The sequence below is a fragment of the Tachyglossus aculeatus genome, chromosome 12 (genome assembly GCF_015852505.1).
Source record: "Tachyglossus aculeatus isolate mTacAcu1 chromosome 12, mTacAcu1.pri, whole genome shotgun sequence".
Classification (NCBI taxonomy): Eukaryota; Metazoa; Chordata; class Mammalia; order Monotremata; family Tachyglossidae; genus Tachyglossus; species Tachyglossus aculeatus.
The window spans coordinates 24,536,519-24,548,060 of NC_052077.1; the positions used below are offsets into that span (position 1 = coordinate 24,536,519).

Sequence of the window (11,542 nt, forward strand, 5' to 3'; positions counted from 1 at the left end):
AACAAGGTAATGTGATTTTCTGGTACAGTCAGTTTCTATATTGTGGGAGTTAACGTTTGTGAAGAGCCTTGTATATTATGTTATTCTGCACTGAGGTGTTCGTGTGTTGTGTGAATGTGCAGAATGTAATTGTCATACAAATTTGCATTGAGGGGAGAACATTTCCTAATTCCCTAATGACATTATATCCAAAACACATGTTGACAACATGCAATAAGAACTGACTCTGCTTGAAAAGCAGCCTTTTTTTCTTAATGATGGCATTTATTATGCTTATTATGTGCCAAGCATTGAGCTAAATGCTGGGGTAGGTAACATCATCAGATTGGACACAATCCCTGCTCTGCATGGAGCTAACAGTCTAGCAGGGAAAGAAAGCTGGCATTTTATTCCCATTTTAGAGATAAGAAAACTTTAAGACACTGAAAATTTAAATGACTTGCCTAAATCATATTGCCAGCAAGTTGTGGAACTGGAATTAGAAGCCAGGTCTCCTAGCTCTCAATCCTGTGTCTTTCCTTGCTTACTTCAGTATATTTGCTCTTTTCATTGGGGTTTCGCGTATCCACCCATTGCACTTTTTCAGGGAACACTCATACTGTACTGGTCATCCATTTTGACACTGCATGTATTCACATGACAGATTTCTTCCAAAATTGTTCTGTGCTGCGTACCGACTCACCTTATTAGATAAACTTTTCCTAATTCCCTAAGAATGTTCAAGAGTGTAGTGAAAACATGCACTGTGGCTGAACAGAATGTACTGATTTTTTTTCAGGGTTTTATGAAGAGTAATGTAGGAAAACATTCTATTCAGTTTCATAATTTCATTGATCAGTAAAATCCTTACTTGTTCAGAATATTTCATGTTCAGTTACTTGAAGAATACACTTTTAATTCAATGAAGATAACTCTTACCTCAAATGCCACAATGAGAAAATAATTTACCGAAATTGTTTTTAGATGTTATAGGACAGTTTATTAGATTTAACATTTTTTAGGTATGATTGCATTTCTCCTATACATGTCTAAACTGATATTCCTTCTAGTATAGAGATGGAGACAAAAAAAACTTTAAAAATTGAAGACACTACTATCATTCTTATTTGGAGTGCAATGGAATCCTACACATTCAGTTATTTTCTGTTCTTGAAAGGAAAAGGCAGTGGTTCATGTCTGCTGTTTGTTTCAGGGATATTGTCTCTAGTGCCAGTAACTTTATATTTCAGATTTTTCTTTATTTTGAGCTACAGAAAGAGTTCTTTGCAGAATTTTCATCTAGATGATTTCTGATAAAGCAGGTTATAAACATACCTAGATATCGTACAGTGTCTGAAATTAATGAGAAGTATTATTGGAATCCAATAGTAAGATTTCTGCCTTATTTATTATTTTTCTATAAAGTCATGAGTCCAGTAAACATTAATAGATACAAGTACTTGATATAGTTAGTCATGTTTAATCTTTCCATTACAAAATGCTCACAATGTCTAAATATATATATTTTAATAATATTTGAAGGAATCTTGACCATCAGGAAAGATGTGTGAAAATATCCAGGGGTTTGACTTATAAATTGTCATCCCTAGTTTTGTTCAGTACCTGTTCTACTCAAGAATGCAAGAATTATCCTCTGTATTTTTGTTATAAACAACTTGAGATTTTTGACCTTACTTCAGTTATTTTTTAACATTATTGTCTTTATCTGTATTATCCATTCTCAAGTAACTTCTTAAGATGACTTTCTGAATTATAAAATCTTATTAGAATAAAAAAACTGAAGGTTTAAAACTATTTACTAGTACTAGTATTGCAATACAGATTTTGCCTTGAACATTAACTCCAGATCCTGTTCATCTGAAGCATTTGCTGAGAATGTGAAACTTTGAAGGCTGATAAATTGTGAACTTTGTGGACTTGTAGTTTGTGTCAGAATAGATACTTAACTGTTATTTTGATTTTATCATTATAAAACAAAGAATTCAGACAGAATTAGGTCTAAAAGTCCCCATCGTAGGTATTGAAGCTACTGGCGAGAGTAAAGGGCCTTTTCACTATCAGATAGATTTGAAATGAATAGTTTTGGAGATCTTAATAGTAGTTTTGTTTAACATTATTCTGCAGAGTCTCCATTATACTTTTAGTTTTAAATGTTGTTTCCAAAGTTTTCCAAACAATCAGTGATATTTATTGAGCACTTACTGTGTGTTGAGCACTGAAGTGCTTGGGGAAACTACAATACAATGGAATTGGTAGGGCATGATTCCTGTCCAATAGGCGCTTACAGTCTACAGGGGAGCTCACAGTCTAAAGGACTGTATGTGATCATGTAACTTGTTTTCCTTAAATTTTGTCTTTTATCTTGAGAGGAACTTCAGTGTTCATTACCTCAGGAGAAAGGGAAAATCCTTTTATTCTTTTTCCCCACTTACTATCTTACTGCCTTTTCCATTCATTATCATAGTATCTTTTTTTAGTAGGCAAGGTCACATAGTTAAACAGTCTTAAAGATAGCATAATATTTATTTCTTTATTAACTTTGTTGTGGATCGTGAGTACAAAAAGCTTACATATTAAACTCTTATGAAGTGATGCACCAACATATATACAATTGCTTAGGAATCAGTTATCTGCATTACATATAAACTTGGCTTTGCACATAAAGATTGGGCATTTTAAGTGGTAATTCTCTGTTTTGCAGCTATAAATTAGGCCTCAAAAGATGAAGTTTTCATATATATAGGGGCAAAATACCTCATTGTATTTATTGCTCATGCAGTACCTTCCTTTCATAAAGCTAAATGTTAATAGAACACCAATTTGTTTAGAACAGTTAGGACAGCTACATGTGATTATATATAATATAGATAGTATAGTTTATATATTATATTGATTATTCACATAACTATAGGTTCACTGCAGTAGGGTCTTTTGATGCCAACTCATAGAATAATTCAACAGAAATCATCTCTTATTTTATATTTTGTATCCTTGCATTACCTTACTGTTTGTTCCCTTACTTCTTAGGAAGATCTGGTAGTGAAGATCTGAATAGGAAAACTATAGAAAGGGGCTAATTTCTATTCTGTTAATTTATTGCCTCAGGATTTTCATTGAAAGATCAAAAAAAATCTGCTTTTTTCCACATTGTCCACATCCTCTAAAAATTATAATCATGCTTTCTGTTTTTCTTTCCTTTTTCTTTAAATATTAATTTTCTATTTGCTGCTTGAATTTTATCTGAAACTGTCAGGCTTCCTTGCACTCCAAAGTAAAAGGATAAAGTAATCCTAAAGATTCAATTCTTTTCTGTCTCTGATGCTTACAGACAGGGAAAGCAATCTCTTCAGCCTGGACCTGTATAAGAGAATTTGGAGAAAATAAATTAACAGGTAATAAATATATCCTTGGGAATATTTTCTTCCATAGCAGACATGTCAAAAAAAGTCATTTTAAAAAAGTATTTTAGTCTTAATAAATGATATAGTAATTACTGATATATGTATTATCTTCAGAATCACAAGAGTATTTCATTCCTACTTTGTGGAAGCATCATTGTAGATTCTGGCATTTGAGGAGCTTGATCTTTAAATCAATCAATCAATCAATCAATCAGTCGTATTTATTGAGCGCTTACTGTGTGCAGAGCACTGTACTAAGCGCTTGGGAAGTACAAGTTGGCAGTACTTAAATTGGCAGCAATTTAAAGTCTATTGTAACCATATGATCTCTTTTAAGTGTGTAATATTATAAATTTACAAGTGACAGTACATTTTTGGTTATTTTTGTTTTCTAGTAATACTATTCATTCATTCAATCATTTATTGAGTGCTTACTGTGTGCAGAGCACTGTACTAAGCACTTTAAGACTGTGAGCCCACAGTTGGGTAGGGACTGTCTCTATATGTTGCCAACTTGTACTTCCCAAGCGCTTAGAACAGTGCTCTGCACACAGTAAGCGCTCAATAAATACGATTGATTGATTGGAAAGTACAGTTCGGCAACAGATAGAGACAATCCCTACCCAACAATTCTATTACTAATGTTTACGTTTCAATTCTCATTTGTTACAGTACAAAATGGGAAATGGGTTGAGAGTATCTTTTATCTAAGGAACAGATAGTATCAAAATTATAGCAGTACCCAATTCCTTCCCAGCGTATCACATCATGCAGATAATAATAATAATAATAATAATAATAATAATAATAATAATAATGGCATTTATTAAGCGCCTGCTATGTGCAAAGCACTGTTCTAAGCGCTGGGGAAGTTACAAGGTGATCGGATTGTCCCTCGGGGGGCTCACAGTCTAAATCCCCATTTTACAGATGAGGCAACTGAGGCACAGAGAAGTTAAGTGACTTGCCCAAAGTCACACAGCTGACAATTGGCAGAGGCTGGATTTGAACCCATGACCTCTAACTCCAAAGCCCGTGCTGTTTCCATTGAGCCACGCTGCTTCTCAGATGAAGTCTGTTTGGCGAGAAAACCTCTCTGGTTATTTTCTGGAGGTCTGTGGGCTTGAGTTCTCTCAGATGAACTGAATCCGTGGCATACTTGAAACAGTACCCTGAGTACAGTGCCCCATAGTTCACATCATAGGATAGAAGTTTTGAGTGAGAATATTTCAGTTTTCAGTTGATCAATCAATCAATCAATCGTATTTATTGAGAATTTGTTACTGTGGTAGAAGAGAAGGAATCCTAGAATGCCCCATATTGCCCAATAATCAATCAATCAAGTGTATTTATTGAGTACTTACTATGTGCAGAGCACTGTACTAAGCACTTGGGAGAGTACAATATAACAGATTTAGTAGACATGTTCCCTGTCCACAAGCTTACAGTCTAGAGGGGGATATAGACATCAATCAATCAATCAGTCGTATTTATTGAGCGCTTACTGTGTGCAGAGCACTGTACTAAGCACTTGGGAAGTACAAGTTGGCAACATATATAACATTAATTAACATAAATAAATAAAATTATGGATATCTGCATAAGTGTTGTGAGGCCAAGGGAGGAATGAATAATGGGTGCAAATTCAAGTGCAAGGGCTACACAGAACAGAGTGGGGAAAGAACAAATGAAGCCTTAGGCAGGGGAGGCCTCTTGGAGGAGATGTGATTTTAATAAGGTTTGAAGGTGCGCAGAATGATCGTCTGTCAGATATGAAAATAGAGGGAGTTCCAGGCCAGAGGCAGGACCTGGGTGAGAGATTGAGGGCGAGGTAGAGGAAACTGAGGTACCCACAGTGAGTAGAGTTGGCATTAGAGGAGTGAAATGTGCAGGCTGGGTTGTAGTAGGAAATCAGGGAGGTAAGTAAGGTAGGATGTGGCAAGGTGATTGAGTGCTTTAAAGCTAATGATATGAAGTGTCTGTTTGAAGTGGAGGTGGATGGGCAACCACTGGCAGTTCTTGGGGAGTGGAGGAACATCGACTGAACAGTTTTGTAGAAAAACGATCGGCAGCAGAGGGAAGTATGGACTGGAATGGGGAGAGACAGAAGGCAGGGAGGTCAGCAGGGAGGCTGATGCCATCGTCAACATGGGATAGGACAGGATAAATGCTTGGATAAACATGGTAGTAGTTTGGATAGTGGGGAAAGGGTGGATTTAAACGATGTTTTGAAGGTTGAATTGACGGGATTAATACTTCCAGATACTCTAGTTATTTATTTATTTATTTATTTTACTTGTACATAGCTATTCTATTTATTTTATTTTGTTAGTATGTTTGGTTTTGTTCTCTGTCTCCCCCTTTTAGACTGTGAGCCCACTGTTGGGTAGGGACTGTCTCTATATGTTGCCAATTTGTACTTCCCAAGCGCTTAGTACAGTGCTCTGCACATAGTAAGCGCTCAATAAATACGACTGATGATGATGATGATGATGATACTTCCAATACTTCCAAGTCAACCTGGAAAATACTACTGAATATGAATGGATAGCCAATTAAGTGCTTCTTACAAAGAACATTATTTTAATGCGCTCTTTTTAATCAGTAAGTTTGAATTACTGGTGGTGTATTGCAGTATTTTCATTAGTGATAATCAATCAACTAACATTATTTGCTGTGTGCAGAGCACTGTGCTAAGTGTTTGGGAGAGTACAAATGCAGAGCAGAGGTGGTAGAAGTGGTCTCTGCTCATTAGGAGTTCAAGTTTTACGGGGGGAGACATCCATTAAAATGGATTAGAGATTGGAGAAGCAGCGTGGCTCAGAAGAGCACGGGCTTTGGAGTCAGAGGTCAGGGGTTCAAATCCCGGCTCCGCCAATTGTCAGCTGTGTGACTTTGGGCAAGCCATTTCACTTCTCTGTGCCTGTTACCTCATTTGTAAAATGGGGATTAGGACTGTGAGCCCCCTGTGGGACAACCTGATCACCTTGTGACCTCCCCAGTGCTTAGAACAGTGCTTTGCACATAGTAAGCGCTTAACAAATGCCTTCATTATTATAATTATTATTGTTATTATTAGAGCTAGGGGAAAAGTTGAGTTTCAGAATATTTGCATAAGTATTGTGGGGCTGAAGTGACTATTAATATGTTTAACAGGTATACAACCAAGGTCATAGTTGACACAGGGGGAAGGGCAGGTAGGGGAAACAAAGGTCTTAGTCTGGGAAGGCCTCTTGGGGAAGATGTGGATTTACAAGGGTTTGGAAGGTGGGGAAAGTGGTGGTCTGTCGGATATGAAGGGGGAGGGAATTACAGACCCAAGGGAGAAAGTGGTCAAGGGGTAGGTGATGGCCTAGACAAGATCAAGGTACAGAGAGTAGGTTGAAGTTAGAGTGGATTTGGGTTATAGTAGATCAGCCAGATTAGGTAGGAGGGAGAGAGCTGAATGAGTGCCTTAAAACCGATGGTAAGGAGTTTGTTTGATAGGGAGGTGGATGGGCAACTATTGGAGGTTTTTGAAGGGACTCTTTTTTTTTAATATTTTCAGAATACTAAAAATATGGGTAGCTGGGACATTGTTTACATTGTTAGGGTTACTTCTTAATGAAGTACAGTTTAAAACACTTCTGGCTGTACCTGAAAAACCATTAAATCACACTTCACAGAGAAATTTAGTTAAATTGCAGTAGGCTTTAGGGGCTTTTCATCGAGGCCATATACTAAAAAACTTAGTTCAGGTTGACAAAAGGTAATCAGCCAAGTGTCAGTAACATGCTGGTAAACAGTCATTCCACAATACAATTAAGGTTATTTCTAGGATATTTATTAAGCACTTACTATGTGTCCAGAACTGGTCTAAGCCCTGGGGTAAGTGAGAAGCAGCATGGCTTAGTGGAAAGATCATGGGCTTGGGAGTCAGAGGTCGTGGGTTCTAATCCCAGCTCCGCCGCTCGTCTGCTGTGTGACCTTGGGAAAGCCATTTGCTTCTATGTGCCTCAGTTACCTCATCTGTAAAATGGGGATTAAGACTGTGAGCCCCACGTGGGACAACCTTATTACCTTGTATCTACCCCAGTGCTTAGAACAGTGCTTGACACTCAGCACCTAACAAATACCATAGTCATCATCATACGAATTTTGGGGTAAATCAGGCCATTCCTCCCTTTTCTTATGGGGTATGTTTTCCCATTTGCCTTCATGAAATTAGGTAGGCTCATTTCCACAACCAGTCTCGTTGCAACTGCTGAGGAATTGTAGTAAATTGCACTGTTAATCTTCCCTCCACCCTTTGACCCGCTCTCTCTCTCTGCCCTCTTTTGTTCCCAAGTGACATTCTTTTCTCTCCTCTCGCACACCCCAAACTCAGCTGGCTTCCGGTCTCTTTCCATCATCCACCTATGTGCCAGTATATTTTTCCTTTGTTTTAAATTTAAATTTTACCATAGTGACGGCTGTCTCACTCTCTCCAGGTTTAAAGTCCCACCTCCCCACTGTGGTAAAAGCTGCAGCAATGTGGAGGGGCGTGGGTGGAGGTGGTGGCAGCGGCCCTTCTTTCACCCCCACCCCTTCATGCACCATGGTCTACCATGGTCCTTGGTCCATCTCCATCCCCATTCACGGCATGGATTAAGAACAAGGCAGAAAGGGGAAGGCCGGGAGTTGGCAGCCGTGCCCGCTGCTTTTGCAATGATTAAAGTTCCAACAACCACAGAAAATCCTGGAGCACAGAGCGAGGGGGAGAATGAAGAGGCTAGTGTTGGAAATGTGTTCAATGCATGGGATGGGGCAGGAAAGCCACTTGTAATGTGGTGGGGGTAGGTAGAGAATTGATTTACCGGCAGTAATTGCACAGAATGTAGGGACCAGACATACATTTATGAACTAAGTGTGGTTTTTGAGGATGGTCAGAACCCAGGATACACGTAACTTATTAACCTAATCTAACACAAATCAACTCCATTTCTTGCCGTAATAACCTTCTATATGTGTGATCCATTGAAGAAAATGTTTGAAAAATAAAATATTTTTTGAGATAGTATTTTTTCCAAAGTGAATTCGTAAAGTCGAATTACATATGATCAATTTTTAATTTTTCCATTGTAAAAAATTGAGGTCCTTTCTGGTGTTGCTTGAGTTTAGTCATCTTGCTGTCAGTTCAATTCCCGCAGCTTAAACATTATCTTATTGATATCACTTTCAACTTAATGATAAAAAATTGAGCTTTATGTAATATATGTGGCTCAGTGGAAAGAGCACGGGCTTGGGAGTCAGAGGTCATGGGTTCTAATCCCAGCACCCCCACATGTCTGCTGTGTGAACTTGGGCAAGTCACTTAACTTCTCTGAACCTCAGTTACCTCATCTGTAAAATGGGGATTAAGACTGTGAGCCCCACGTGGGACAATTGATCACCTTGTACCCTCTCCCCAGCGCTTAGAACAGTGCATCAAATATAGTAAGCACTTAACAAATGCCATTATTATTATTATTATTATTATTATTATATACATATATGTACATATACCTACATACATACACACATATGCACACACCTTCTTTAAAGTATTAGGTAAATAATACAACTGTAGCTGTAAATTAGATGACCCTTTATGTATTATTTGTCTTGCATAGATGGTCACCTACTATGTGGAAAAATAGTATAATGTTTTATCTTGTTAAGCTTACATTTCTCTGGAAAGCATAATTGAGTTTTTGGAAATTTGGTCTTTGAAGTGTAATTTAAATTACAATGAGTGATGCAGGAAAAATATTGGAAAATAAGATTATCAACTCAATTCTCTGTAAATTGAGTGGTAGATCATCAATCAATCGTATTTATTGAGCGCTTACTACGTGCAGAGCACTGTAGATAAATTCAGCCCTTTGAGATTTGCAGAGCACAGGTAATGGAAACACACACAAATTACTACTGCATTTTACTTTAAAGGTTCTATCATATTTAACTCATTTTTTGAATGTAAAACACATTCAAATAGGAAAAAAATTGAGTTTTTTATATTTATTGAGGAATAATAATTTTGTAGTAATGTAATAATAATTATGGTCTTTAAGCACTTACTATGTGCCAGGCACTGTACTATAAACACTGGGGTGGATTCAAGCTAATAAGGTTGGACGCAGTCCCTGCCCCACATAGAGCTCACAGTCTTAGTCCCCATTTTACAGACAAGGTAACTGAGACACAGAGAAATGAAGTGACTTGCCCAAGGCCACACGGTAGACAAGTGGCAGAACCAAGATTAGAACCCATGACCTTCTCCCAGGCCCGTGCTCTATCCACTATGCCAGACATAACTGTATTCTAAGCATTTGGTTTCAATATTAATGACCCCTTATAAGATTTAAATTTTTTCATGAATTAGTAATACTTTTTGTTTAATGCGGTGATTTATTTCAAGTGTTTTATGTAAACAGTAGAGGATAACTTTAAATTATAGAGTTGTAACAATAGTGATAGTTCATTTGGTACAGTTATTTTGCCTACTATATCAAATATTTCTATATTCTGAGGGGAGGAAACATTTCTGCTTATCTTAATTCATAATAAGAGTGACAGAAGCAAATTAAAATTATTGTAATTTTTCTTTCAAAGTGTGTCCCTTGACTTCAGTATAACCTAATTTGAAAGAAGATTTTTTTAAGGAACAAGATAAATCATAATTTTTTCTTTAACTAAATTCAGAATGGCACAAACCAAAATTAATGGTTAATAAAGAGCACTTTTCCAGTAGTTGGAGCTGGCATATGTCCATGAAAGACGAATAATACTGTTTGACCAGTATGTAACAAGATTTACAGTATAATGAATGCTAAGAAATAATCTCTGCCAACAGCATAACCTTCATGAATATTCTGGAAGTTAAAATGTTATCTCATAATGCAATTTTTAGAGTTTTAATGCTTTGGCTCTGAATTAATTTTTGATTTAGCTATATGCAAGGTAACTGTTCATGTATTTGTTTACAGACTACAGTTTCCATCGCAGCTCAGTAAATAGTATTTCCCCTGTTAATGCCACTCTCACTTCTGGGACACCCAGCGTGCTTCCGTACACATCAAGGCGTTATTCTTGTCCACGCTATCCCTTGTCACCGACAGTATCGCTTGCAAACTGCAGCCATGTTGGACAGCGACCCCGTGGCTCCAATCAGGCCTCGCTCTTCTGAAGAAAATGTAAAAATCAGTATGAAAATTGATTGCCAATGCATATAAAAGCTGTTTTACTTTTGGATCGGGCTTGCTCAGTTAGTTTCGAAATGCAAAATACATTTGTTTCAAAATAGTAACTTTAACAGTGCACATGAATGCTTACATTTGCTGAACTAAGGGAATAAAATTTTTAAGTGCTATTAAATGATTTCTCTTAAAAGGGGTACAGTAGTATACCACGATTTTAAGTATTTCCAATTCCTGGTCCCAAGTGTGGGCAGCAGAACTTGGTGGTTTATGTTCAAAGTGTTTCAGATCATTTCTTTACATATCTTTAGTATTAAAACATGCAGATCCCTAGTTACGTTAGGTCTGTCGCCAAAGATCACGTCCTATGTTAGAGATTAAAACAATTATTTAACAAGAAGCATGTAACCATTATGTGGCCCAAGAATGATGAGGGAAAAAGATTAAGGAAATTGTATTTGGTAACAATAATAATAAAAAAACCAACTATTGTGGTTCTTGAAAATCTCTTTGACTGTTTGAACCAAGAAAAGTGCCAGCTTAAGAAGTAAATCACATTATCTTTGCTGTTAATTTATTCAAAGTTATGCTTCATTTGAACTTGTGCTGTTTTAATCGTTTAGTAGTTTAAGAAATGTTCCTGTATTTTTAAAACGTTAAAATCACTTTTTAAGTTCTGTACTTGAATTCTAGCACTTTCACATTAAATGTTTGCTCCCTTTGACATGTATTTGTATTTTTGTTGATTAAAATGCACAAACTGATTCCTTCAGTTTAGCTCACACGTCTAGTTACCTTTTTTCTCGAGTTACGGTGGTTCTTACAAGGAAATTACAGAGAGCCAATAATTAGGTATTTTTTTTCAAACATTTGACTGATTTTCATTCATTCACTCAATCGTATTTATTGAGCACTTACTGCGTACTGTACTAAGCACTTGGAAAG

The 11,542-nt window shown here is 36.9% G+C and overlaps 1 protein-coding gene across 3 annotated transcripts in view; it reads left to right on the plus strand.

Annotated features, from left to right (window-relative positions):
• The window catches only part of RBM46 (RNA binding motif protein 46), a 28,230-nt gene extending 16,928 nt beyond the window's left edge, over nucleotides 1–11,302 (plus strand). For 2 of the 3 annotated variants that reach the window (XM_038755236.1, XM_038755237.1), the window contains exon 6: nucleotides 10,388–11,302. In XM_038755236.1, the coding sequence (XP_038611164.1) occupies nucleotides 10,388–10,587 (200 nt within the window). In that variant the 3' untranslated portion in view covers nucleotides 10,588–11,302. Of the gene's footprint in view, nucleotides 1–3,328; nucleotides 3,393–10,387 lie in introns of all 3 variants that reach the window. The other variant, XM_038755238.1, reaches the window with a different exon arrangement.
• Nucleotides 11,303–11,542: the final 240 nt, after the last annotated feature.